Here is a 26,509-nt window from a genome sequence, read left to right on the forward strand (position 1 = left end):
TGATAAAGGGGTGTTTTTATTAACTTGTTAGAAATCTACGCGCGTCTGCGTGGACAAACTTCATTGTTCTCTAAGTGTCTAGAAGATGCTTTTATACCATTAAGCACTTGGTTTGAAAAAGTCTACGTTAAACCAACAAGGGATATGACAAATGGCCAGATGTTTTTATCTTCACATACACAGTGGGGGGCTAGAATGACCTGTCAGCCTCTCTAAACAACTTGGTTAATAACTCTCGATCCTTGACCTTTGTCCTTAATTAATATATCATACGGCTCAGTTGCAACAGGCTTGTATCTATAGCTTTTCAAAAAAGAGCGCTACTACGTTTTCTGTTAGTAACGGCTATGAAGTATTGTGTCTGTCTCTTTGAACGAAGCACACAGTAGAAATTTGAACTCTTGCATTGCTCCACCAAGTGTTAATCGTAGGGCAACTTGCCTAGGGGGTTGTCGCTAAGATTTCAATACCCGATCCTGTGGTGCTTCGCCCGTTCATAAGCCCTTTTGTCAAGAAATCAAGAAAAACCCGTCCCTCACACTAGCTTGGTTCTGAACGAATTCTATACCCCTGTCTTCTTGATTTAATTTATCTGCCCCCCAATCAACGGTATTTGACCTTTTTCACAGTTCTGCAGATGTTGCGCGCAATATGTTTACTTTTCATTGAAAATTTTTCCATCCCTTCACTTTTTGTGTTTTCAGAAAAAAGAGACCAAATAAGTTGGTGTTGTAAAATGTTCGCAACTTTGTACTAATGGGACAAATGAAACACAGCTAGCAGTACAGAGGTTTCTTAAATAGCTTTGTCAATGACCATCTATGATAAGATGCCATTGCTTCGTTTTTTTGGCCGGTCACTGAAGTTAGAACACAACTCAGCAGGCATTCTACCAACGGCCAGTGCGAAGGCCATGTTGATTTGATTATATGGATGACATCCGCGCGCGCATGAATTATCGGCCGTTTCCCCAAAAAAGTTTTCAACCATACTGTCAATCGTACAAAACAGTTGCAAAATGAGCAAATATATACCGTAAGTTGCATTTGAAAAAAATATTGGAAAACGATACCAATGTCGTAGAATGCCAAAACCAAACGAAAAGACGAAAATGTAAGGAAATGAATTTGAAGAGTGCACATGTAGATTATTCGCCGTACCATATACTTCGTGCCATTTGTTCAACCTTCATGAACACGTAGATTTCATAATGAAAGCACCTTTTTTATTCGCACGGTCGCATCAGTTCTGGGTTCCCAGAGGATGTCATCCATACGATCAAATCAACATGGCCTAAGAAGGAACTCATATATTCATTTTCATGTCGCTAAGAACTTATATTTTCTATGTTGAGATTAACCCCTACCCAGTGAAGCTAAAACTGTGCGGAATATAGATTCTAACACTATGAACTGGTTTCAAAGTATCCGTTACAAAATGTTCAACGATTCTTTCATTCGTTGTTGACCCTTAAACTTTGTGATAATAAGTGTGATGTTGTACTCTTCACACATCAAAAACTACTGACCTGAAATTACGTGGTACATTTTCCCACTCAATTGAGTCAACGACGTTTTTTTTTTCTGCATTCTTCTCAACATTACTATGGTTCTTACATCATCCGAGGTTTCTCCAAGACTGGTGAAACGTTTCTAGACCACAGATGGGTAGAAAACACAAGAATCAGCAGCAGGAGTGCCAGAGTATACAGTGCAATTTTAAGGAATACATTGCAATTTTACTAGTATACAGTGCAATTTTACGGAATACAGTGCAATTTTACTAGTATATATATACAGTGCAATTTTACTAGTATATATATACAGTGCAATTTTACTAGTATACAGTGCAATTTTACTAGTATACAGTGCACTTTTTACGGAATACAGTGCAATCGAATTAGTATACAGTCCATATTTACTATGATTAAAATTACGATTATAATACGATTGTACTGTACTCCGTAAAAGTGAACTGTATACTAATACGATTGCACTGTATTCCGTAAAATTGCACCGTATTCCGTAAATAGTTTTGACTGCCATCTTGCTACTTTCTTCATCACGATTTTTTTTTCGGCAGCTACTATAGGATTGGTAACCAGGCTATATACACATTGTGAATGTGGTTTTGTTGTTGTTATCCCACAAGCATTATATTCTTCACATTGGTGAAGACAAATCCTATGTGAAGGGACGCGTGTGTAACTATGGCCGCGGGGCAAGTGCCTTGTCATTAACTCTATCTCATTAATTCTCTTGGTCTTCTTTACTACTAAACCAAGTTAGTTGCGTCTTTTTCTCATCAATACGTTGTCAACCTGTTTTCTGTTAGCAAAAGTTGAAAAAAGACGTTGGTTTGGAGAAGTTGTTGCTACTTCTTTTTCAATATGTTCACACATGTGTTTTGTATACGGCTGACCTGATCTGATCTCACAGTTAGGCACGCATACCAGCTTTACTTCACACATTTTTACCTCAATATTCGCTGACCCTCAAGTAGATTTTGAAAAGGCGTCAGTTGAACTGTGCAATTGTGATCTGACAAGAAGACGGTGTCATTTGAGGTAACAATTTCTCCATATGTTTTTAACATCAAGAGCTTGCTTTTTTTTTGAGGCTGGGGTATTATTGATGTTTGCCGAAAAAACGGTGTGCAATTTTAATTATGAATGAATGAATGAAAGACCTTTATTACACATTTATGCTCTTTCGAGCTAAGTACAGGTCATGAAGACAAACTAAATAATACTATTGTTTACAGCATCGACTTCTTCTCGCTTCTTTTTAAAAACAATTGTAGATGAATGAACATATAGAACTTACAAAACACGGCTTGTCAAGTTTCATAAGATATATAAATTTGTCTAAACTATTCAAATGTTTAAAACTAGGAAACTTATTTTGAATACAGTTAAAAAGAATATTTCGCTCGCTATTGTATAAAGAGCAGTCTACAACAAAATGACACTCGTCTTCTATCTTATCTAAATCACAATATCGGAAAATTCTTTGCTGCAAGGGAATGTGGTTGTGTCTGCCTTTTTCTATGTGGAGTTTGTGAGAGCTAATCCGGAGTTTCGTGATGGCTGTTCTGTGTTTGATGTTAGAAATCTTTAGATAATCCTCCTCGAGGTAAGCGTTTTTTAATAATCTATATGTATTTAATAGATACTGAACTGAATTTTTGTGTGTCTTTTCCCAGAGGCGCAGTCAGCATGGCATACAAAAGCGCCGCCTTGTTGCTGGTGTTCATGCTGCACTTTCTGGTGCAAGTGGGTGACAGCAAGTCGATTGTAAGTTCTTACATTTATACCGGGATTTAATCGATTTTAACACTCGCTCTGCAATAAGTAAATTACGAATTAGTGCACACCCTCTCGAAATTGAGAGAGGGCGATATAAGAAGCTCCAAGTGTATGAACGAATTTGCAAACATTGTACGTTGAATACGGTGGAAGACGAAACGCATTTCATCTCAAATTGTACCCTCTATAGCAATGAACAAAATGAACTCTTTGACTTAGTCTCCAAATCCTACCCAAACTTTCAAGCATATACAAATGAAAAGAAAACTACTCTCCTCTTAACATCCGAAAACCCACAAATTATAGAAAAAGTGAGATCCTTTGTCTTCCTCTGTCTTCAAAAAAGAAGTCAAACCCAGTAGTTTTCTACTAGTAGTCTCTTAATAGTTATCAGTAGTTCTATGTGTATTAATTATCTGTTTTTATACAAATGTTTCTTCTGTCCATGCAGAATTAGCCTTCGGGCATGAATTTGCAATAAACTTTCTATTTATTTATCGATTTGGCCTCTAAATTCGTGGTGATAATTCTTTAACATACAGGAGAGATTCAATGATTAAACTACATACTCACATCAGCTAACGATATGTTCACCTGTGCATGATTCTATCAACATTTCTGTACAGTTGTCACTGTACTTTGCCAGTCAAATTAAAACCGTGTGCCGCCATGTTTTTTTTCAGTACAAAGTTAAGAAAGGAAGTTTAGATCTGAAGCAAGTACGAGACGAGGCTGCTGCACTGAAATACACGGCACAGAAAAGGGTGAGTCACAGACCTTCAATTCTTAGTGTCTTTACTGAGTACTAGATTCTTGGCTAACGTAAACAATTGCCTGGGTTGTAATACTAGTATTACGGCGAAGCGTTCGTGTAAGCCATCACCAAATCGCCGCCGAATGCACTCGGCGTTTGAGTGAGTTCTAACCAAACCAAACCAGTATTACAAAAACGATAATCCAACAATACTTACATGATCAGTGATCAACCTGTACTCAAAAATGAAAAACGTACGAATAATGTAACATCTCAAGACACCAAAAGAAGGGTCCAGACAAGTCTGATCTTCGGCAGTGCTTGCTTATTTCTTATTACATGCCATTTTTTTTGTTTCAGCAAACTAACAAGGATGTGGGCGGTAACAAGGACACCCTACATGACCAACAGAAGCATGACATGTGTAAGGCAGCACTTTTGCTCTGTCCTGTTTTGATTTCTTTTGAATCGTTTAATTATTTTGTTTATGAGAAATTGTCGTTTGAGAAAGATTCTAATAAATCTTTCATGACAGTCCAACAAAGTTTGTAATGTTCACTACAGTCAAAGTATCACTTAATGAGGGAGGGGTATCTTAGTCAATGTCTTTCAAAATACTGAAATGATGATTTTTTTTTTGTTTGAACAGCGAGTTTTTCGTCGTCCTCGTCCAGTCATGCATCCTTTTCATCGTCCTCTTCTTCGTCGTTTTCATCATCATCATCATCGTCGTCATCATCATCATCATCCTTCTCTTCATCATCATCATCGTCATCATCATCTTCAGGAGGAGCTGCCGCAGGTATGGTACCCAGAGTCTGGTTAATAACACCGTTTTTTTTTCGGTTTATTTATTTCACCAGCAGTAACACTCAAGTACATAACCACCAGTTTTTCAGGCAATGCTGGGTACACAAAGCACGAATAACATTGATACTACTATAGTATACAATATTACGAAATCACATATGATACAGAATGACATAACAACAAAAAAACATCACAATTCCTGAATGAATTTTACCAGCCCAAAAGTCTTATACATTGATTCAGTGACAGGTTTTTAAGAATTTATGATGTTTAAAGAATTCATGAAGTGAAATATTGATGCACATCACTTTCTCTTAACCTTGCGCCTGTATTCTGTAGGCTACTGAGATTTCTCTTGATGTGATTAAGGGTCCCAGCGAGGTGTTAGTTTAGTTTTTAGTTTAGTTTTAGTTTATTGGTTCGCATATATTTAAGAACAATAAAATGAACATATTACTGACAATAAACTAAAATGCTGGGGAAAGATATGAAGCCATAGTGGCTTGTCTGGGATCTTCCCCGACAAAATTAATTAACAACTGAAATAATGCTAACAAATCAAATGGTAATAATAAATAACAAGGTAATTAATAAATTTGATCAATATGATCAATATGATAATAGTAACAAAACAAATAGTAACAATGAATAACAAAAGTGATTGATAAATAACGCTAATTAGAAATGATATGTTAAAAACTTTTAACGTTAAAAGAACTTTAACTGCAGTACAGACATTTGCAGAATTGAAGCAATAACTCAAGAAAAAATAAATGAATTTTAAAAAGAAACGGAAATTCAAACTTATACAGATGAAATAAAAGTAATAAGATATCAAATGTCGGTGGGATAGAAAAGTAGGTGATTTTTAAGATTTCGTTTAAAGCTAATTATTGATGTTAAACATTTTAGGTGGAGCGGGAGATTATTCCAAGTAGTTTAACGTTTAGGTGGTTTAACGTTTCATCTTGTGTAGTTTTCCATGTACCCTGTGTAAAGATGATGCTGAACATACTCTGTCAAGGGTGGTGGCGGTTGTTTACTAGTATGTTTAAATCATGTTGTAACGTTTCTTATAAACGTGCAAACGTCTACTCTAGCAGGGGCAGAGGGAGGTGGTGAAGGTGGGGCCGAGGTGGAAGGAGCCGCGGCCGAAGCCGAAGGGGAAGCCGCGGCCGAAGGCGAGGCCGAAGCCGAAGCGGGGGAAGCCGAAGGGGAAGCCGGGGAAGCCGAAGCCGAGGCCGAAGCAGCCGAAGGGGAAGCTGAAGCCGAAGCCGGAGGAGCCGAGGCCGAGGGGAATTACGAACTTGTTGGTTGCTACAAAGACATGTTCATCATCAGAAGCCTGCCGTACGGACAGCTGATAGATGACGAACTCATGACCAACGGCTTCTGTGCCGACCACTGCAGAGAACTTGGACATGAATATTCAGGTAGGTTCAATCCTTTTCCTATCATTACTTAACACTTGTCCTGCTAACCCTGGATGCCAAACTAGTATCGGGGCCGTTAGCCGTTTTCCTTCGGCAGTCAAGAGCCCTTCGCCTGCTTATCTAAATTACCGCTACGGGGGAGTTCAGCCCGAGGGGTTTGTCTGGCCCTATTACTTTTGTAGGGCCAGCCAAACTCCCCCTAGGCTAGACTCCCCCGTAGCGGTAATTTACACCAGCGGGCGAAGGGCTCTTGCGGCCCGGAAAACGAGTTTGGCTTCCAGGTTATTGTCCGGCGGAACCCATATATATTTGGGTTGCACATACAGACTACTACCATCTATATAGCACCCTGTATGTGTACAGTTTGGGGGTGTTTCTCGTGCAACGCACCACACTGCAGCGAAACGCAACGAATGCGGGAGTAACTATGTGACCGCGGAGCAAAAAAAGTCAAGGGTCTGTGACCTGATGAAGACTTAATTAGTTTAAGCAAAGCCCTCACAGACACAGATACTTTGAAACATTGCTATTGTGAGAAAGAAATGGAAAATATTAATAGAGATCAGAGCGAATTCCAGTAATGAACTCATTTACTATATTTACTGAAGGAAAACATATAGTTTTTTCTTTGTTCCCTCTTCTTCTTCTTCTCCATACCAATAAGGTCAATGACCTGAACCAGATGTCTGTCACCATGGTAACTAGTGTTGTGTTACATCATGTTGCAATTTTATAGCAGAAGGGATTTGAACTGTTGCCTGACCATATATATGAATGTGTTTGAGTAAGAATTAACAGAGCAGACCATATGCGAAGGTAAACATTATCCATTTTTGCTTCGCAAATGTTACTAGTTGATTATCGTTATTAACTGTTTTTCCTCAGGTACCCAGTACTACTCGGAGTGCTACTGTGGCGGGGCGGACGAGTTTGCCGTGATGACCAAAGTGGACGACGCGGAGTGCTCCACGCCGTGTCTGGGTGATGAGGATCAGATGTGCGGAGGAGAACTGAGGTTAAGTGTGTCCGCTGTGAAAGGTGCGGCAGTTGCAGGAGGAGGTAAGAGTTATTCCTTGTTTGTTTATTTATTCTCATCGTAAAACATAAACAAATTATTGTACAGCAGGAAAAACAATTTGCAAGAGGTGGAGAGAAGCCTTCTTCAAAACCTTCCTCCTTCAAGTTAATTAACAAAAAAATAATCATGAATCATTGTACTTTATGTATATGCTAGGACATATGATTGTTAATGACATTTCGCTTGGTTGACATACATGTAAACGAGTATTATTGTCCCTGTATCAGTTGTCCTTCTTGTACAAAGGGGCATAACGTTTCTATCTTATGCAGTCTCCACCAGACTCCTTTGCACATGCAGGAAAATTGGACCCTCTATGGCTGGCTAACCTCCCTGGCAGTTACATTGATTTTAGGCCAATTTCTACTGTATATTTTCAGCCTGCAAAGGAGTCTGGCGGAGACTATCTATCATCCTCAAGTCCAATCTATGAAAATGCACTTTTTTGATTGAAAACTTGCAACTGCAACGCCATTCCATACAACCAGCGTGATTATACGACTGTTACATTTTACTGTTATATTTTTCAGGAGAATTCAACATGGCATCGATCATAGCATTCATGAAAGACGGTAAATATCTTTAAACTAAATTCTAAGACTCTAATTTGATTGTTTGTTGATATGTATTGACAGGAACAATGTCTTTGTACCAAATGCAATGAATATGTCTTCTGTTGATAGTGTGTTTTTGAGACCGTTCGCATTCACTGTGAATTGTGTCATTACAAGGACAAGAGTTGATTTCTATGTTGTTCTTCCCAATCAGAAAGTTGATTTTGTCACATAACATAACGTTGGACTCACCTTCAATGATGGGTTAGTCTTGGAACTTGAAAGATTTAAACTATCATTATGTTTCCTCCAAAGTGCTAAATGTTTGCTTACTCATTTTTTATTTGTTTATTTATTTGTTTGTTTGTAGCTATCTGGATCGTGGGCCAAGCCGAGTGGGCCGTTGAATTTTCCGGAGAGGCTTCCGCAGGGTTTGAGGTGGCTAACATACTGGATGGGAGTTTAGACACCTACTGGAGCGCTGAAGGACTCGACAGGTAAATCATATGTCATATCTTGAAAGTTCATCTGTGTTGGTAGAAGTCATTATGAAACAAGTTTAAACTGCTATTTCCAGAAACACAAGAAATTGGACTTACCCAAATTTTCAACTGTACAACTCCAGTCTTTGTCAAGAAATGAGCAATCCACTGCTTCATAGGTGGATCATAGGTTGCAGAAGTCTGTGGCACCCCCGTCTCTGTTGAGGGATGGTTGTAATGCCCTGATGTAGATGGCCTCTTTAATCCCTCGTGCAAAGAAGTCCAGTTCTGTGTCCAAGATTCTTACTTTGTCCAGTGAGACTGAATGTCCAGTTCTTTGCACGACGCATTAAAGAGGCCATCTACATCAGGGCATTACAACCATCCCTCAACAGAGACGGGGGGCGCCACAGACTTTCTGCAACCTCTCGAGACGGACGGCTGCCAACAACACACAACAAAACAGCACCAAGGACAGTGTGGCACTGCACTCAAGTTTATAACTGATTTTAACAGTGCAACAGAACAAAATACAATTAACATTTAGATACACAGAGTTGACATTACAGTGCGCCTAAGTCCCACCACCCCAAGACATTAAATAATAATAATAATAATAATGCTAATCAGGTTATGAAAAAAAAGAGCAGGAGTAACTTCTACAACTGATTGAGGAGAGAATGTCTTGATTGTCACTGTGTAGAAAATTCATTCCTTGTTTTTTCGCTCTAGGTATTTTAACGCCTGGTTCGTCATCTTCGACTTTGGCACCGTGTACACCATGGACAAGATCCGCATCGTCAACTTCGGCGACACCGAACACGACATCAAGGTTTGTGTGTAAAGCAGTAAAAAATCGATGATCAGTGATACGATTGAGATCGAGAGAAAGAGAGAGCATGTGCGCGAGAGAGAGCAAGAGAAGAGAGCGCGCGCGCGAGAGAGAGAGAGACATAGTACATGTCGAATATTGAATCCCATTGTTTCACCATTGTCCCATTGTAATACCTTACAATATTGGGGTGAGTGCGTGAATGGATGAGTGAGCGAGTGAGTGAGTGAGTGGGCTAGGGAGTGTTCATGTTCTTGTACCGTTTTAGGCGTTCACCCTGATGGTTTCGACCAGTGCTGAGTACGAGTGGATTGCCGTGTTAAGTGTGGACGGTGTGGAGGGAGGAACCAAGAAAGAACAGGTAGGGCAGGTTCTAGCTAGCGTATTATATATTCTGGTGTGTGTACAATCAGTCGTGAATTGTTCATAATATTAGGTCTTCGCGTTTTGTTTCAGTTTCTTCTGTATTCCCATCATAAACTCAATGTGCATGGTGGAGAATTGATGTATGGGGGCATGAAAGATCAAGATACTTTAAGTAGCGTTCAAGTCCTTCAGAGATTTTCGTAACATCTGATTTGTCTTTCTTCAGGAATTCTCCGGGTTCATCGGATCTGGTCAGTACTGGCGTCTGACGATCAGCGCGACGTACGGCGGCTTTCAGCCTTATCTGGTAGCTTTTGACTTCTTTGGCATTGAAGGTAAGATTCCATTATCAAGTAGTTTTGAATTTGCATGATTGAACCCGTAAATAATTTCATCAGGTTGGTAAACAAATGAATAAAGTTCTTTGATCACAACCATTTATTTTTCACGAGCCGACGTTTAGATGACCGTCTGTCATCTTCATCAGGGCAATTCTGACTGGTTTGCTGTGAACTGACGCTACCAAGTAACGTCAAGCATGCACAAAGTAACATCTAGCGTCAGTGCACAGCAAACCAGTCAGAATTGCCCTGATGAAGATGACAGATGGTCATCGAAACGTCGGCTTGTGAAAAATAAATGGTTGTGATCAACGAATTCGAACTGTTATTCATTCTTTTACCAACCTGATGAAATTATTTACGGACACTATCAAGTAGTTTTGAATTTGCATGATTGAATTCTACTACCACAGAAAAGACTAAATTACATTTGATTTATTATATTGCCATGAAGAGAACGCAAACAAGGTATGACAATATTCTTGACGATTTGCAGCTTGAAGATGATGTTGCATTGAATTGAATTACATCCAGTGGGCACTTTCTTGCGTTGCCAAAAAAAACCTTGAGGCTAGTTGACTGAATATGTCAAGCTGCCCCAATGTTAAAATGTAGGAAAACTAGGTTTTGAAAGCAGGTGGACATATTCAGATATTTACATGACTTCTTTCCCACTACAGGGGGTCTCCCAGACGGTGTTGACATCAACTCGTTTAGTATGGAGTCAGAAGTGGGATTCAACATTGGAGGCGTGATTGACATCGTCAACGAAGGTACAACAAAGATAGCTCCGTGTTGCATGACTCTTTTTACCTTCGACATGAAGGTTATGTATAATCGTTTTTGCCATGGTAGAGTTGCTGTGGTCTGGGTCTGTATGTTATACATGTCAACAGCATAACTCGAAAAGCTGGGCATGGATCTAAAAGATGCTTGGTAAGTGAGTAGCGGTGGTGGAAACAAAGGTCAAGTTTGAAAATGGTTCACCTGGCGTTTCTTACGAACTGCAGCGGCTGTGTATGTATGCGTGTTTGTATGTGTACTACATTATACTGTGCATACCAGGTCATTTAAACATGTAACCGTTATTGTTACAATATCAAATTTGACAGATCATACCTACCTGCCTAATCCCTTGACTGACCAAGCCGTCGGGGGACAGGGCAGTGCAGAGTTTCTCTCTGTGGTGGAGCTGGTCATTCTGGTCCAGTCTTAGTTTAGATGTTGTCTTGCCAAGTTTTTCTCTATTCACCAGGCCCTAGCTGGAGGATGGTCTTTGCCAGGCTGGTGTGCCGTGTTAGGTGGCCAAACCAGAGGCTTCCTCCTCGTCACAGTTATTAACAAAGGCTCTTGCAAACATCAGAGAGTAGGTTAGCATACATGTAAATCAAAGTTTTCTTGCTTCGTTTCCAGTCTCCTCTGCTACCTGGCTGGTGGGGCAGACCTCCTGGGCCGTGGAGTTTTCCGGCGAGGCGGAGGAGAGAGACGGGGTGGTGTTTGACGCCGGGGCGACCCTGGACGGAGACCCCGACACGTACTGGTCAGCAGTCGGGCTGGACCAGTTCTACAACGACTGGTTCATCGTGTTCGACATGGGGGCCGTGTACACCGTCAGCGAGTTCCGCATCACCAACTTCGGGGATACCGACCATGATGTGAAGGTCGGTTACCATTGATTGTTTCATACCCTTACCCAGTAGCTAACCTTAAGCTTCCTCAGCAAAGATGTTGTTAGCCTGGTATCCAGTCTGATCTTGTATGGGGCCGCAAGAGCTCTGTCCCGCCCGCCTCACATAGGTTTCCCGGTGTGTATTTCACAAGAGATTGATTAGCCCTCCCCGAACAAAATCCCCAAGCATACTGATTAGTGTAACACTGCTACCGAGGCGGCCTGTTGCACTGGGCGGGGAAGCTATTAGGGCCCCCGAAGACACAGTCTGCCTGAACACCCCAACGCCCCCAATCACGTAAGACTGGATACCAAGATGTTGTCAATGACACTCATTTATCTCATATAGATCGCACAAAAACATTTCTATACACATACCTTAAGTCATGCGTAAAGATTCCGTTTCATCCCTTGTGTGTGCAATCCTTAAAGATGTGCTTTTGGATAGGAATTCGTGCATTTTGTATAAGCTAGCTAAAAGGAAGTTCTTATTTTTTGAGCATGCAAAGTATACATGAAAAGTTGGTGTACAGGTAATGTTATGGCGATGCGGAGAACTACATTTATTTGGATTACGACGATGTGTGTGCACGTGCTGCAAAACAAATGATAAGAAATCCCTTGGCATGTACCCAGTAGCTATATCCTTCCTCAGCAAAGATGTTGTCAATGACACTCATTTATCTCAAAGATCGCACTTACGTACACTGCACAAAAACATTTCTATTTAGTTGGTAAGGACGAATGATAAAAAAATCTCTTGGCAAGTAAATGATGGTTATGCCAGACAGTAAACCATTTTGCCACCGAAAGCACCAATAAAACTTCAGTGGCGAAATGGTAACTGTCTGGCAAATGGATACAGCCTGGCCGATTTGATCCCATCTTTGCAGCCACCATAAGATTTTGTTGGAGATAACATTTTACCAACCGTCTCTCCCACCCTAGGCTTTCTCCCTGTTGGTATCGTTTGCCCCCGCACCTTACACCTGGACCACGGTCCTGTCCGTGGACGGGGTGACGGGAGGTTCCCGGGAGCCGCAGGAGTTCAAGGGCTTCCTCGGCATCGGCCAGTACTGGAAGATACGCGTCACCGCCACGTACAGCGGCTATCAGCCATACATAGTCGCACTGGACTTCCTTGGTGTGCAGGGTAAGTATGGAGATTCTTTTTATTTTTTTTTATTTTTATTTACTTCATCAGTGATCAGTCACCACAAAACAAGGCTCATGGGAGCCACTTAAATGTTTTGGGTTACAGAACAGCCAGTGAGGACAGATGTTTGTTGACCTTAGACTTGAAGAGTTTTAGGTTATACTCATGAGGGAAGCAATCACGAGGTAGCTTATTCCAAAGTGATGTTGTTCTTGGAAAGAAGCTTTCAGCATGGAACTTCTTCCTTTATAAGAGGTTGTGAATGGAGGAAGAATTTGAGGGTGATTTGCTTCGGTGGAAGTGGCAAGACGTGTCCTTGTTGAGAATTTTCGAAGTGGGGGCACTAGCAAATGAAGTTCCATGGAGCATTTGCCGTGGAAGTAGCGATAAAACAACGCAAGGCTTGCAAAGTTATGCCTATGTGGGAGTGGTTGTAGGGTGGCGAAAAAGTCACTCCCAACAAGATTTTGTAAGCGCTTTTGAACTCGGTTGAGGCAGTTTAGTAACTTGATATTTAGATTAATAGTTTATGATAAAGTCTATTGCATAACAAGGTACAAAGTATGACAACTACTGATACATAACTACAGCTGAATAAGGTCAATCCGCCTAATACAAGAGTGACACAGTTGACTGTGTGACCTAATTATTACGTACATCAACAGTACTATCCTTATCTTGCCTCAAAATCATAAAAGCCTAATCATTGACAAAACAACCTTTATCGTTCACAAGGCGGAGCAACTGAGGAAGAAGACGTGGAGAAACTGACGGGAGTCGACATTAGCAGTCTTCTTGAAGTTGGAGAGGAAGGTAAAAAAATTACTCTAAATGTTTTCATTTTTGTGGTAACTTTTGAATAAAGACCAGAACATTAACATCACAGCACGAACGTGCGACCCTCCTTATCTTATATTGTTCTGTCCATTTTGTCCAAACATGATTGAAAATGAGCACAATTTTATAATGGATTGTACTCTCTACAATGATAAGCGCCTATTGCTGTTCACCTTTCTTTCCGCTTGTTCAATTTATTTCAATACGTTAGATCCTATAGATAAATTTAACTACATTCTCAGGGGAGATAACACTACAGTGTTCAAATAGGAAAATACATTAAAGAATGTTTCGATCTTAGAGACCACATGCTAGAGAATTTAAACCTTTATTGTTACCGCATACATATACTCTGTACGTAAGATGACGTTATCCACACATGTATTTAGCTTTGTTAGATCTTTAGTTGTAGAAGACCATACAAAAGTCCCTGTACTTTTTTTGTTGTGTCCATAAAGAACCTTATAGGTTATTCAACTTCTTACTTGTTGCGATCTGTCCTGCTGTTAACGTTGTGAATGTATGAATGACTGTTTTTGTTACATCGCAGTGGCTGAGTTTACGTGGATGGTTGGGAGTTCAGAGTGGGTTATGGACTCTTCTGGCGAGGCATATGAAGAAGACGGTGTGACGTATGACGCCAGCATGGTGTTCGATGGAAGTGTGAACACTTACTGGCGGTGTACAGGTAATTAAATATAAGCATCCCAGGTACGGCCAGCAATTTAAACGGTCGGATCTTTGCAAAACTTCGCTATTCATGAGAGAACATTTGCCGTTGTACTATATGTCCGACGCCGTAGTTTTATTTTTTATTTTTCACACATTAAGGAACTTGGTAGTACAACACAAGGTGGTAACGCATGCACTCAAGTAGCTAAGACTTATTTCAATAACAACTTCAATAATGAGAAGATAAATGAACAAAAAATGAATTATATAAAAGAAATATAGATGATAATGCATTATGCAACACAACGTAATAAAGAACAAAAATAAAGATGTTTGGAAGCACATGACCAATTTGCACCCAACGACAAACACAACTACAGTAAAATGGTAGGTCACAATGCAAAATAAAAGGACAGATAGATCTTTATTTAGCTTTTTTCATAGCCTAGTAGTCAGGTACCAGAGACTTCATTCATATCACGATATTGCTAAAAATATTTTGTTGATGAAATATCAAGCCTTCCTCTGTGTGAAAACTGATCACAAATCAATAAATACAATGTATGATCTGGCTGAGGTGTAGCTACATGTATGTCTAAGCAGACCATGAACAAGTTGATACCCATTCACGGTATACAGGAACTGAGAAGAACTTCAACGCCTGGTACATCGTGATCAAGTTTGAGCAGTCCTACACGTTGGACAAACTCCGTGTCATCAGTTTCGGGGATACCAAACACGACATCACTTCATTCGAGCTGCAGGTTTGCATGGGCTACTTTCCTGGTGGTCTCTCGCTGCTGGTGAAGGTTACATGTAGCTATCATAAAAAAATGACCATGGGGGATATCTGGGTGATGCCCTTAGAAGCGGTGAGTGTGATGATGGTGTTTTTTTCTATAATGTGCTAAGGTAAGCAATAGCCTGGGTTATAGGTTAACGTTGTAACATTAAAATAACACTCCTGGCTAATCATTGGTTTATACCAACTGCAAGGTTCTAAGCTACATGTAGAAGTTCTAATGCCGACCTCCTTTTGTTTGTAAATGACTGGAGGTTGCCATGCAGTAATCAAGCCGACCACATTGTCTGGGAGACTGTTTCAGATGTGCAGCATGTATGAAAGTTCTGCCGGTGGAGTGAGTTGACAAGGGAAATGTTATTTTTCTATTGGTCTACTATCATACTACAGTTGGTAGACACACATGGCATTGAAAAATGTCTTAAACGCAGGCGGCATACACTGTAATAGATACCACTGTTGAAACAAAAATAACCTTGCCTTCTCAGGTGTCTACAACGGGCACTACGGATGACTGGTTCTCCGTCGCCACTGTGTCTGGCCTACCAACCGGCAGCAACGAAGCCAGAGAGTTCGGAGGCTTCCTCGCCACCGGGCAGATCTGGCGTTTCCTCATCACGTCAACATCAGAGGGCGAGGAACCCTGGGTGGCAGGGCTGGAGCTTGAGGGAAAACCAGGTGTGCTTCACTCATGTTTATTTTCCGGTCCACATAAATTCACAATCTAAGCTTAGGCAGGAGGATCGTATGGCATACCGTATCGAATGCTTTCTTGACATCGAGAAAAATTGCTCCGGAAACAAGACGCTTCTCCATATTTTTGACAATGGTACTGTAGCATGCAAACACAGAGAGAGAGAGAGCCAGGGAGACGCGAATATACATGTACCAGGTCCTGTCCTTGGTGCTGAACGCTGTCCACACACTAATACATGCTTTTTCTCTTTCTCATAGTTCAGCCCGTTCCAATTTGTCTGAACTATGAATTGGGCTGAACTATGAATTTGTACATTTTTTAATTACTATAATTATAATTACAATTTATTATTGTTATTGGTTGTCATTTTTCATTATTATCATTGCCATTATCAATATTTATTACTAGTATATCTTAATTCTATTGTTTGCACTCGACTTTATGTACTAGTATTTTGTTTATTTGTGTAAGGAGTGTTATCACTGAGTAGGAAACCCTGTATAAATATGACGGAAAATTAAAAAAAAAGATAACAGAAGCTTACCTGTGTTTGCCACAACGCCATGCATGATTCTATAAAGTAGTGGCCAGCGTCGAACAAAGACAGTCAGTGTTGATATGATGAATAGTTCCAATGTTCTTGTAGACAATTTCATATATGTATACTAGTCCTCTATCTTGGAAGGCCTTTCACGTCTTTAGGACACAATGTACATCAGTATATTACTGTAGTCTACAATATGAGGCGTGTTTAAACTGTAATTTCCAACTGTTACACAAGAAATCGAACCAAATTTTAACTCCAGACTTTGTCAATGAATACATGTAAACTGTTGTATACATGTGTGGTGTAATTTTGCTATCATAGGAGAACTTTCTGAAGATATCGACATGGACGAGTTAGAGGTAACAGAGACGGAAGAAGGAGAGGAGGCAGAAGAAACCGAAGAGGAAGAACTTAACGTTGGTCTTGGCGTGGATATAGGAATCGTGATAGAGCTGGTTAAGATAGGTGAGTTTTGCGATTCTACCATAGTATGACTCTAACATTTAGCTTCCAATGTATACTTTGTCAGGGTATGGTATTATTTACATAGAGCAATGTTATTAGACTGTTCAGCTGTCCATATTACATGTTACTGCAATGTCTTGTCTAAAATAGTAATTATTACTTTTATGACCATTACTTGGTCATACTTAAAGATTATTGGCTTGATTAAGACAAAAGTAAAATATCCTACTAGCTTATAGATGAAGAACTTTGTTGTAACATTTATAGTTTGAAAGTAAACCCTGTACTTACGAAAAGATTTTCATCAGGTTGGTAGAGTATAGGATATAGGGGTTTTCTTTTGCACAACCAAACTTATCTTAATTACGCTTTGGTGTCTATTACTTTTTTAGACACCTTCCTCAGAGCTTCTGATTGGACTTCTGCTTCTCGCCGCTACAAATAAGCAGAACTCCAGTCAGAAGCTCCGAGAGAGGTGTCTGATAGTTGACACCGAAACGTAAGCAAGGTAGGACAGGTTTGGTTGTGTAAAAGTAAAAACCTCTATATCCTAAACCCTATACTCTTTTGTTTAGAGTTAAAACTTTTGGTCCAACACAAAAAAGTTCTCTCACCTAGAGCTTTCGACCAGTCACTCTGGTCTTCCTCAGTAGACTTCTTTTTGGACCAAAAGCTTTAACTTTAAACATGCAACTACCAATGTAGATGAACTTTCATGATCCTATACTCTTTTGACCAGTGCGTAAGTCCGTGTGGCTGGTGAAGAGCGTGGACTGGGCGGCGGACTCCTCGGGCACAGCTGCTGCGGGCCACGAGGCGACGGTCGTGCTGGACAACAACCCCGAGACGTACTGGGAAGTAACCGACCTGGAGAGGTATGTGTCATGATCGGTCTGTAGTACTGAGAGTAGTTTGTACAACACCAAGAGAGTCAAACTTTATAGAATGATAACAGCGATGTTTCCCTACTTCACACACCTACATTGTAAGTGATACGGACAGGTTCTCATTTATAATGAGCTTGGACAAACCTCTGATCCTAAAACATGTCTGTTCTTACCTTTTCACCATCACAGAGAAGCAAGGAGAAGTCGAAACTACTTAATAGACTATAGCGATAATTATAGCTTGATCATATACGGTGTATATACAAGTCATTCTTTTGCATGCTATGACCTGTACTTTACCCTATGGGTATAAATTTACCATAAATGTCTTCACTCGTTCATGAAATAAGCTTAAGTTATGGCTGTCACTGGAAAAAGACAAGGGCATTTTCTATGGTAGAGGTGCTTTTAGCTATTTGCAACATGCATTGTGTTGTCCAGGGAAATCTAATCTAATTTTTTTTGGACGATGTGGTAATTAGTAATTGGTGCCAATGCTAATATGTCGTCTATCCCCTCAAAGGTTTTCCAACGACTGGTTCATCGTGTTTGACTTTGGAACGGAGTACACAATGAACAGCTTCGCCATCACCAACTTTGGAGACACCGATCATGACATCAAGGCCTTCACACTAGCGGTAAGAATCCGTGTACTTCATGTGGTATTCCCTTCATCTGTGCCAACTCATAATTTGCATGTGTGAGTGGAGAATTGAGAGATGGAGTCTTGTTTAGATAACAACGTCAGTACATGTAGGTGCCATGATTGGACCAGTTGCTTCAAGCTGCATGTGTGCTTATGTACAATGTAAGTTACTTTGAGCCTGTTCTGAACCGTTCAGAAGCGAAGTGTTCATTGACACCTTGTGGCAGATTTCTGTTATATAAGCTCTGATTGAATTCAGAGTCTTGGATCATCAGGCAATTGAGTAACATGCAATTCTCACTTCACCTCACCCATCCCTTGACCTCTTTGAAGGTCGTTGGGGCACTATGACTTCATCCACTATCCTCCTCCATTTAACCCTGTCCTCTGCCACTCATGGCTTCAGCTAAGCTCAATCCGGTCCACTCTTTTATGTTGTCTTTCCACATATAATTGAGACCACAATTATCTTTATTTATCATGATGGTATTGCTTTATCATGATGTTTGGATAAACATATGGCTACTTTTTCTTCTACCACAGGTCAACCCAACTAACGACGGGAAGACGTGGGTCGTGGTCCTGTCGGTGGAGGAAGTACAGGGAGGAACAGACGCACCCCAGGTGTTCGGCGGTTTCCTAGCAACCAGTCAGCAATGGCGGGTCATGATAACAGAGACCTACGGAGGCTACAGCCCTTATCTTGTCGATGTGTCCTTCAACGGAGTGGACGGTTAGGAAGTTGAACGCTTGTATTCTCGACTTGTAGTCATTTTTATTCACTACACTTTGAGTCTTTCTTTCATACATCGTAGATACGTGCATCATTCACTCAGTCCCCTTCGAGCTTCGTGGCGCTTGGGGCTCCAAGTAGCCTTTGCATCTGGCCATGGGTCTGTCAGCAGCCACCCTCTGCGCTTCATCCAGTGAGAATCCCCGTTTCCTCACTTCTCTCTCCAGGGTTCTTCTTCACGTCTCTTTAGGACATCCCCTCGCTCGTTTCCCCTGTGGCGTCCACCTTAATACCACTCTTGTCATGCACAAAGCCTCTACCAGACTTCGGAAGGCGACTGGAAAGATTAGAAATCGGCCAAATAGAGATACATGTATAACATGCTAGGGGAGTTGGTCTGCTGGAGAGAACAGTTTGCTGTTCCCGAGATCTAGAGCTCGCGAGAGGCAGAGGCAAACTGTTCTCTTCAGCAGACCAACTCCCTTGGCATGCTATCTCTCTATTTGGCTGATTTCTAATCTTTCCAGCCGCCTCCCGAAGCCTGGCAGAGGCTAATGCACGTGCATCGTACATATATTCTATGTTGTAACGACGTTGACAATAAAACATCAAAGCTTTGTAACATTTGGCCAAATTAATGGTTTATAAGAGTGACACTACAAAAGGTTGTATAGATAGATATTGAAATAACGTGATACCTGCTTTCCTCAGAACCCCTACCGGATGGGCTGGACGCCACTAATCTAAACACAGCACTTGTTGGAGGATTCACTGTCAGCCAAATCGTGCAGTCAATCACTTCAGGTAACTATTTTATTTCAAAACTTCCTCAGTGTGTCTTAGCATGATCTGTAATCTAAGTGTTGGAAGTTAAAGTCCTTATTTCAGTGTGTCTTGTTTACTATGAGCAAACTGGTCCGTGGGGCCACGACTTGGAAATGTGACCCTAGCAGTACCTACAACTATTAAAAATGACATCAGAATGAATTACAAGACTGCATAAATGTTGCAATTCTCTATAATCGCCTTGTGATATGTCTTTTTCTTAGAATGAAAGCTCCTCTATGTTTTTTCTATTAAAACAGCAAAAACATAAATACACACACGATGACGTCGCACTCAAGCTCCATGGAACTTATATTAACGGCGCCATCAACACAAAATGATTAGACAGAGATATGGTAATTACATGGACAAATAAATAAATATACAAAATCGAAACAAACTAATTGGGGTTTAGTAAATGGAATTCAACCAACACAAGTCCCAACCTTATCCCTTAGAATTACTTCTCTATGTTGGTAGCAGCCATAGTTATATAAAGCTCAAGCTTTGTTCCAACACAAGAAGGAAACTCTCGATACATTTTCGGTTGATCTCGTCAACCGTCATGTTTTTCTTTTCTTAATGAATGAATAAATGAATGAAGACCTTGATTGTACACACATACCCACTGGGTTAAGTACAGGTTACAAAAAGGATGGAATATAAATAACGTTACATACATACATCGTCAAGTAGCTACCATCAAGTAAATTCGGTTTCTTCTCGTTTCTTAGTAATGGCAAAAAGGTAATAACAACAGATATGTTTCAATATGGTTTGTCTAAGCTCATTTAGAAGATTTATCTGTACAGCTTAGATCTATGAAGAAGGGGAACATAGATTGTATCAGATTGTAAAGATCTACTCTCTCTTTGTGGTATAGTTACATTCAGTTACAAAATGTTTCTCATCTTCGATTCATGCAGTCTCGCAAATGACCTGGCTGACGACGAGTACGACGTGGACCTCCGAGTCCTCGGGTACGGCCGCCGTCGGGTTCGACGCCGCCGCCGTTCTGGACGGGAACCCAGACACCTACTGGAACCCGGAGGGTCTGCCGGAGAACTACAATGAGTGGTCCATCGTGTTCGACATGAGCACGGACTACACCATGAACAGGATTGCCGTCACCAACTTCGGAGACACGCAGCACGACATCAAGGCCTTCACGCTAGCGGTAAATTGTTTTGTTGCATCTAGGGCTAAGTAAAAGGACATGCAGCTTTGCGTACATGGTTGTAATTACTGTGAACATCGATGTCTGAGTAGTCATCAAATCATGATTTTTCAAATATTTGTAATGACAATTGTAGGAAGATATTACATTGTCCACGTGTTTAGAGAATCAACAACATGCTAATTTGTACTTTTGTTTCAGTTTTCCGCCACAGGTGAAGATGACACGTGGAAGATAGTGCTGGGCGTCGACGGTCTGAAGGCGGGCACGAAGTAAGATTTACCGTATCTGTATATTCCTGGTGATAGTGACTTACCTCCACGCGTTGGAATATTTTGAACACAGATACCTTGCGATTAGCCATTGGACAGGAGTGCCAACAAAATTGTCGGTATTATTCATTCCAGCTGCTTATCTCGATTTGATTCGTATAGATATTCAATAGTGCACGTAGTACTTCGTTATTTTGTACGCAGTAGGAGAAAGACTCATTGTTTTCCAGAGAGCCCCAGGAGTTCGGCGGCTTCCTGGGAACGGGACAGTTCTGGCGTTTCATGATCACGGCCACGTACGGAGGGTCCCAGCCTTATCTGGTGGACCTCACCTTCCAAGGCGTAGAAGGTAAACGCAATTTCAAGAATTTGAACTTTAGAAGCAGTTTTAAAAAGTACTTAGGAAAGCCATCAGAACGCTGTCTTTTGTGTACTCGTACTCATCGATCTAATTTTCTGATGTAAATGTTCTTGCGATGCCATACATTCAAACGGACTTGTTAAATTTGCTATTTATAATTAAAAAACTTTGACTAATTTACATCATCCTTGTCTTGACTTGTCTAATTTTAGTTTCTTTTTGGACTTCCAAAAGAATTGTCTTCACTCAATTGCACATCAATCAATAGTTCATGCTTTAAGCATGATGCTTATAAACCTGCCTTTCTGACAAGTCTCCATTGTCACTGACGAGGATGCTACATGTACCTGAAATGTCTGTCCGTGTTAAAAAAACCATATCCAGTTGCTTGACTGCTTTTTTGGCATTTGCTACTTATACTTATGTGCTCTGGTTCATGACGGACATGTATTGGGAAGTTGATGAAATGTTCTTTAATATGTTCTTTATTCTGCATCAGGACAAGTGGAAGGGGGTGTCGACATCTCCCAGCTGGAGGATCTCAAGCTGGGTTTCGACATTAACGAAGTCGCACAGCTGGCAGCTGAAGGTACGTGCCACTTCGGTCAGACCGTCACTGTGCTATCAAAGTATCAATAATGCTACTTAGTTTAGTAGTAAGATATGCTGTGCAAATAAAAATCGGCACCTAAAAACCTCAATCAATCAATCGTCCGCAGGTTTCATGGCAGAAACATGGCTGCCATAGAAAGTTGTTTCCAGAGGCTTCTGTTGGCAGCGTGTTCTCTCCAAAAGCTGCTGTGTGTAAGAATTTTTTGTACTTCATTCCAGTCACGGAGGTGACGGAAACCACCATACTCACGGCAGAAGTGGCCGGCGCCTCGGGTACTCCTTACGAAGAGGACGGCAAGGTCTTCGCGCCGGATAACCTGTTAGACGACGATCCCGACACGGCATGGCAGCCCGAAGGCTTCGAGGACAACTACAACGAGTGGTTCGTGGTCTTCGATCTCGGTGAGGTTCAGACCCTGGATCACATCACCTTCACCAACGTCGGGGACAAGAAACATGACGTGACGACCTTTGTCCTCCAGAGCTCAGAGACCGGAGAGGACGACACCTGGGAGGAGGTAAGAAATGCAGAGACATACCTGTAACCTGGTGACCGTACTCAACGGGTCAGTTTACGGGTGCTTCAGCCGGCCAGTTTGTTTGGCACCCGATCATACCAGCCGGCTATTCTAAGAAATACGGGGCGGCAATACAGAACAGCCTCTGGCTGGCCGGAGCACCCCAAAACCGACCGGTTGAGTGCTGTCATATACACGGGATGGTTATCTATGATCTATATGATGTTTATTTGTTCTTTAGTTTTACTTCCAAAAGCCAGGGTTGCCCAACTTGGTCGTAGACTATTGTTAAGGGTCAACCCTGGGAGAAAATAGATCTATGATCTACAAATTGTTCTACATTTACTGCCGATCATCTTCAGATGGATTATTACCCGACATTTATCTTACAGCATGTTACAGCAGGTAGATAGGCAGATAGGTACGAATACAGTATCTCACAGTATGTTTTACCATGTGCAATGTGTTCTATACGTGTATACTTATTAGTCAATTTCATAATTTGCATTTTCCTTACAGGTAACAATAGTCAACACTGTAGAGAAAGGAACAAGCGAACCCCAGACGTTTGGAGGTTTTATCGGGTCCGGTCGCTTCTGGCGTATTGTCGTCACGCAGACGGTAACGGGAACAGCTCCACGTGTGACCAGCATCAAGTTCGAAGGCACAGAGGGTAGGTCTTCTCACTTCTCTGAATCAGTGTGAACTGATACAGATATATCTCAATACAGTGACGATCTACAAGGCCACCACAGGGGGCTCCGTAGTGATGTACAAATGTATAGTCAAAGAATACCTATTGTGTATCAAGAAATGTACACTGAGCATCACTTCCTACACAAGTGACTAAAATGTTTGTTTCGCCAACGGAAACGTCTTACATTCGTACCTTCGCTAAGAAGGTTATGGTTTTCAGTATCGTTTGTCTGCCTGTCTGTTTGTGTGTCTGTGAACAGCATAACTCAAGAAGCTTTATATGTATTGTCATGAAACTTTAGTAGGTGGGTAGGTCTTGATGAGACCTAGAAATGTTTAGATTTTGGGCCCTCTGGCGGCTTTCGTTGGTACTTAAGCAGAACTTCCGGTTTTGATCTCATGATCTGGACATGCTAGGGTCACGAATTTTGGATAGTCATGTGCTAGGGAAGAAGTCATGAGTTTGGGCCTAATTTGCATAATTAGTGTGAAATTGCTATTTTATATTTTGCCGGAAATTTCATACTCGGAAGTTAAGTGAAGGTGAACATCAATAAGCATAATTTATGCAAATCTAATCAATTAAAGCTAATATACTAGTAACGGAGATGGGCGTTGAAAGAAATGGGTTTTACTTGACCTGTACTATATTTCTGGCAGAAATACATCGAGAGCACTCTGAGAGCATTTGAATTCTTTTTAATCATCTTTATTGCTAATTAGCAAACATCAATAACAAACCGTATATAAATATGTGTATTATGTACATTTTGCATCTACTGACATGTTTCATACTGACAGTATAGTCATAACATATTTAACATTTACATTATGTTGATTCAAAGTCAGGTACAACAGTATCATACCACATCTAGTTAAGGTTATAGAGATCATCATTTGCTTTCTGCAATTTCCCACACGAGGTCATATGGTTCCTGAGCAGTTTTATTTATCAATTCAGTCAATTTCTATAATGGCAAGACTGCCTGCCCTACCCCGGTTTAACGGAGTCACGTTGTGTCCTTTAGCGGGCTGGCCTGTTGGCATGTTCTGGTCACTCCCAGAAGCCGCCCCGGTACCGCCCCGCTGGTTTAGAGGAATTTGTTCCTCCTGTGGGTTCACGCGGTTTCCGCGTACCATGGTGAACAGTGCCTGGTAGATTATTGTCATGTCTCCGCGGAGGCTCTTTCGTAAGTCCGGTGTGCGGATGATGCTTGCGATTGGATTGATCACCGAGTTTAAAGACATCAGCAATGGCCCCGACAAAGATATTCCGTTAGAAAATGGGCACTTCTCCCCAGCCGCAAGGCAGGCTGAGATAAGTATAAGGGGTAAGAGCCAAAAGAGAAAGGCCGCTACTACCTGAATCATAACAGTCCTGGCTTTGTGCACACTGCTTTGGTATTTTCTTTCTGCTGCACCGTTAGGATGATTTTGCAATGCGCTGTTTTGTCCCTGTGGCTGCAGCTGCCCAAGCCTTCTCTTTTGCCGTTCTTTGATGGCCAAGAACATACTTGTATTCGTGAACAGCATGACACAGAGCAGCAAGACCATTGTGGTGACTTTGAGAGCAATAGTCGGTAGGGGGGAAAAGTTGAAACACTTTAAATCGGGCATATCTAAACAGTTCAAACCCATACTGGACAGAAAACCTAACACTGTCTGAACAAGCCACGTTGTAACAATAGCCACACCTGCGTCGCGTTTGGCATTGTGAGCATGGGTGTGGAAGAATATAGGATGCTTTATAGCAACATACGAGCTTATAGACAGCATGCACAGAGCTGATGCAGACATCATCTGAGTATACACTAGGAAAGTCTCAATATTCATCATGAAATACAGTCTACTCAATCCTACTCTGTCTACAGCTTGACACCGTACGATGAGTCCAATACCTGCCAATATGTCTGCCACGGCATTGTTTGCCATGAACATGTAGATCTGTTTGCGGAGCTCTGGTGTTCGGATGATTCCCCAAAGCAAGGCAGCGTTCGAGATGATAATATGAAGTCCTATCAGCCAAAACACGACAGTAAGTCCTGTTCCCAACTCCAGAAAGTCCGTGTGCGTGGAGCAGGCGTCCTGGGCTTGGTCGTAGGATGACTTGTTTCGTAGGTGCGAGAGGATACAGGAAAGCTGCCCGTTGATGTCACCTTCTGGTGTCACGCTGGTCACGGGCGATGAAAGAGAGCTGTTGTTGAACATGGCTGACTTGGATGTGGACAGATGTCAGCCGGACAGGGGATGCAGTGAGCGACGGCCGTCTGCAGTGGAGTCGGCAGCCAGAATGAAGCAAAAGACTGCTCATTACCAAGAGGGCTGTCAATCCAACTTGCGTGTGCAGGAAAAAATGCCAAGCCACAAGTCACTTAATGTGATTTCTTTTGATTACCAAGGATAACAACTCAGGCTGTCATACAGGCAGGTGTGCAATTAAGTGACAAGAATTCCCGGTGATGTTTACCAGACAGGATCCTAACACACACAGTATGAAAGACGCATTCCTCGGCGCCCAAAACTTGTTTATTGCCATGGCGTATATACGTATGGAATTTTCAATTATAAAATTCAACCAACACATGACCATCTAAAATGCATTGTCAGTGAGTAGATACATGTATACATGTACATTTGTACGTCATTTACATTCTTAGCAGATCATATCAAATTCATTTAATCCCCAAACTGGCACAATGCATTACTGAGCATCAAAGTTTCACCTGCCACAGCTAAGTAGTATTTACTTGTAGATGCAGCTGCCGATGTTTTAGCTGTATTGAAGTGATATACACTGAGACGAACAACATATGTAAACTATCATAACATTGCGGAAATGAAACAAGACACTGCGTATTATTAATTACTAAGAGGACTGTCAATTCAAGTCAGCTTGTGCTAGAAAAAAATGCCAAGCGGCAATTCACTTGATGTGATTTGTTCCCAAGGACAACATAACAACAGAGGCAACAGATTTGCA

At 41.3% G+C, this 26,509-nt stretch overlaps 1 protein-coding gene across 1 annotated transcript in view; it reads left to right on the plus strand.

Annotated features, from left to right (window-relative positions):
* Window positions 1–3,217: 3,217 nt before the first annotated feature.
* LOC109486667 overlaps window positions 3,218–26,509 on the plus strand; it is a 50,537-nt gene continuing 27,245 nt past the window's right edge. Inside the window, 27 exon segments of the mRNA XM_019790533.1 lie at window positions 3,218–3,295; window positions 3,991–4,071; window positions 4,736–4,868; window positions 5,918–6,304; window positions 7,190–7,363; window positions 8,307–8,433; window positions 9,151–9,250; window positions 9,519–9,611; window positions 9,843–9,951; window positions 10,638–10,730; window positions 11,371–11,618; window positions 12,575–12,779; window positions 13,518–13,595; window positions 14,170–14,307; window positions 14,931–15,055; window positions 15,582–15,771; window positions 16,659–16,802; window positions 17,542–17,677; window positions 18,213–18,327; window positions 18,879–19,068; window positions 19,780–19,872; window positions 20,820–21,070; window positions 21,272–21,342; window positions 21,573–21,691; window positions 22,203–22,292; window positions 22,535–22,833; window positions 23,353–23,506. Coding sequence (XP_019646092.1) covers window positions 3,218–3,295; window positions 3,991–4,071; window positions 4,736–4,868; window positions 5,918–6,304; window positions 7,190–7,363; window positions 8,307–8,433; window positions 9,151–9,250; window positions 9,519–9,611; window positions 9,843–9,951; window positions 10,638–10,730; window positions 11,371–11,618; window positions 12,575–12,779; window positions 13,518–13,595; window positions 14,170–14,307; window positions 14,931–15,055; window positions 15,582–15,771; window positions 16,659–16,802; window positions 17,542–17,677; window positions 18,213–18,327; window positions 18,879–19,068; window positions 19,780–19,872; window positions 20,820–21,070; window positions 21,272–21,342; window positions 21,573–21,691; window positions 22,203–22,292; window positions 22,535–22,833; window positions 23,353–23,506 — 4,021 coding nt within the window.

This window comes from Branchiostoma belcheri, unplaced genomic scaffold (genome assembly GCF_001625305.1).
Source record: "Branchiostoma belcheri isolate BF01 breed outbred unplaced genomic scaffold, Haploidv18h27 scaffold110, whole genome shotgun sequence".
NCBI classification, from domain to species: Eukaryota; Metazoa; Chordata; class Leptocardii; order Amphioxiformes; family Branchiostomatidae; genus Branchiostoma; species Branchiostoma belcheri.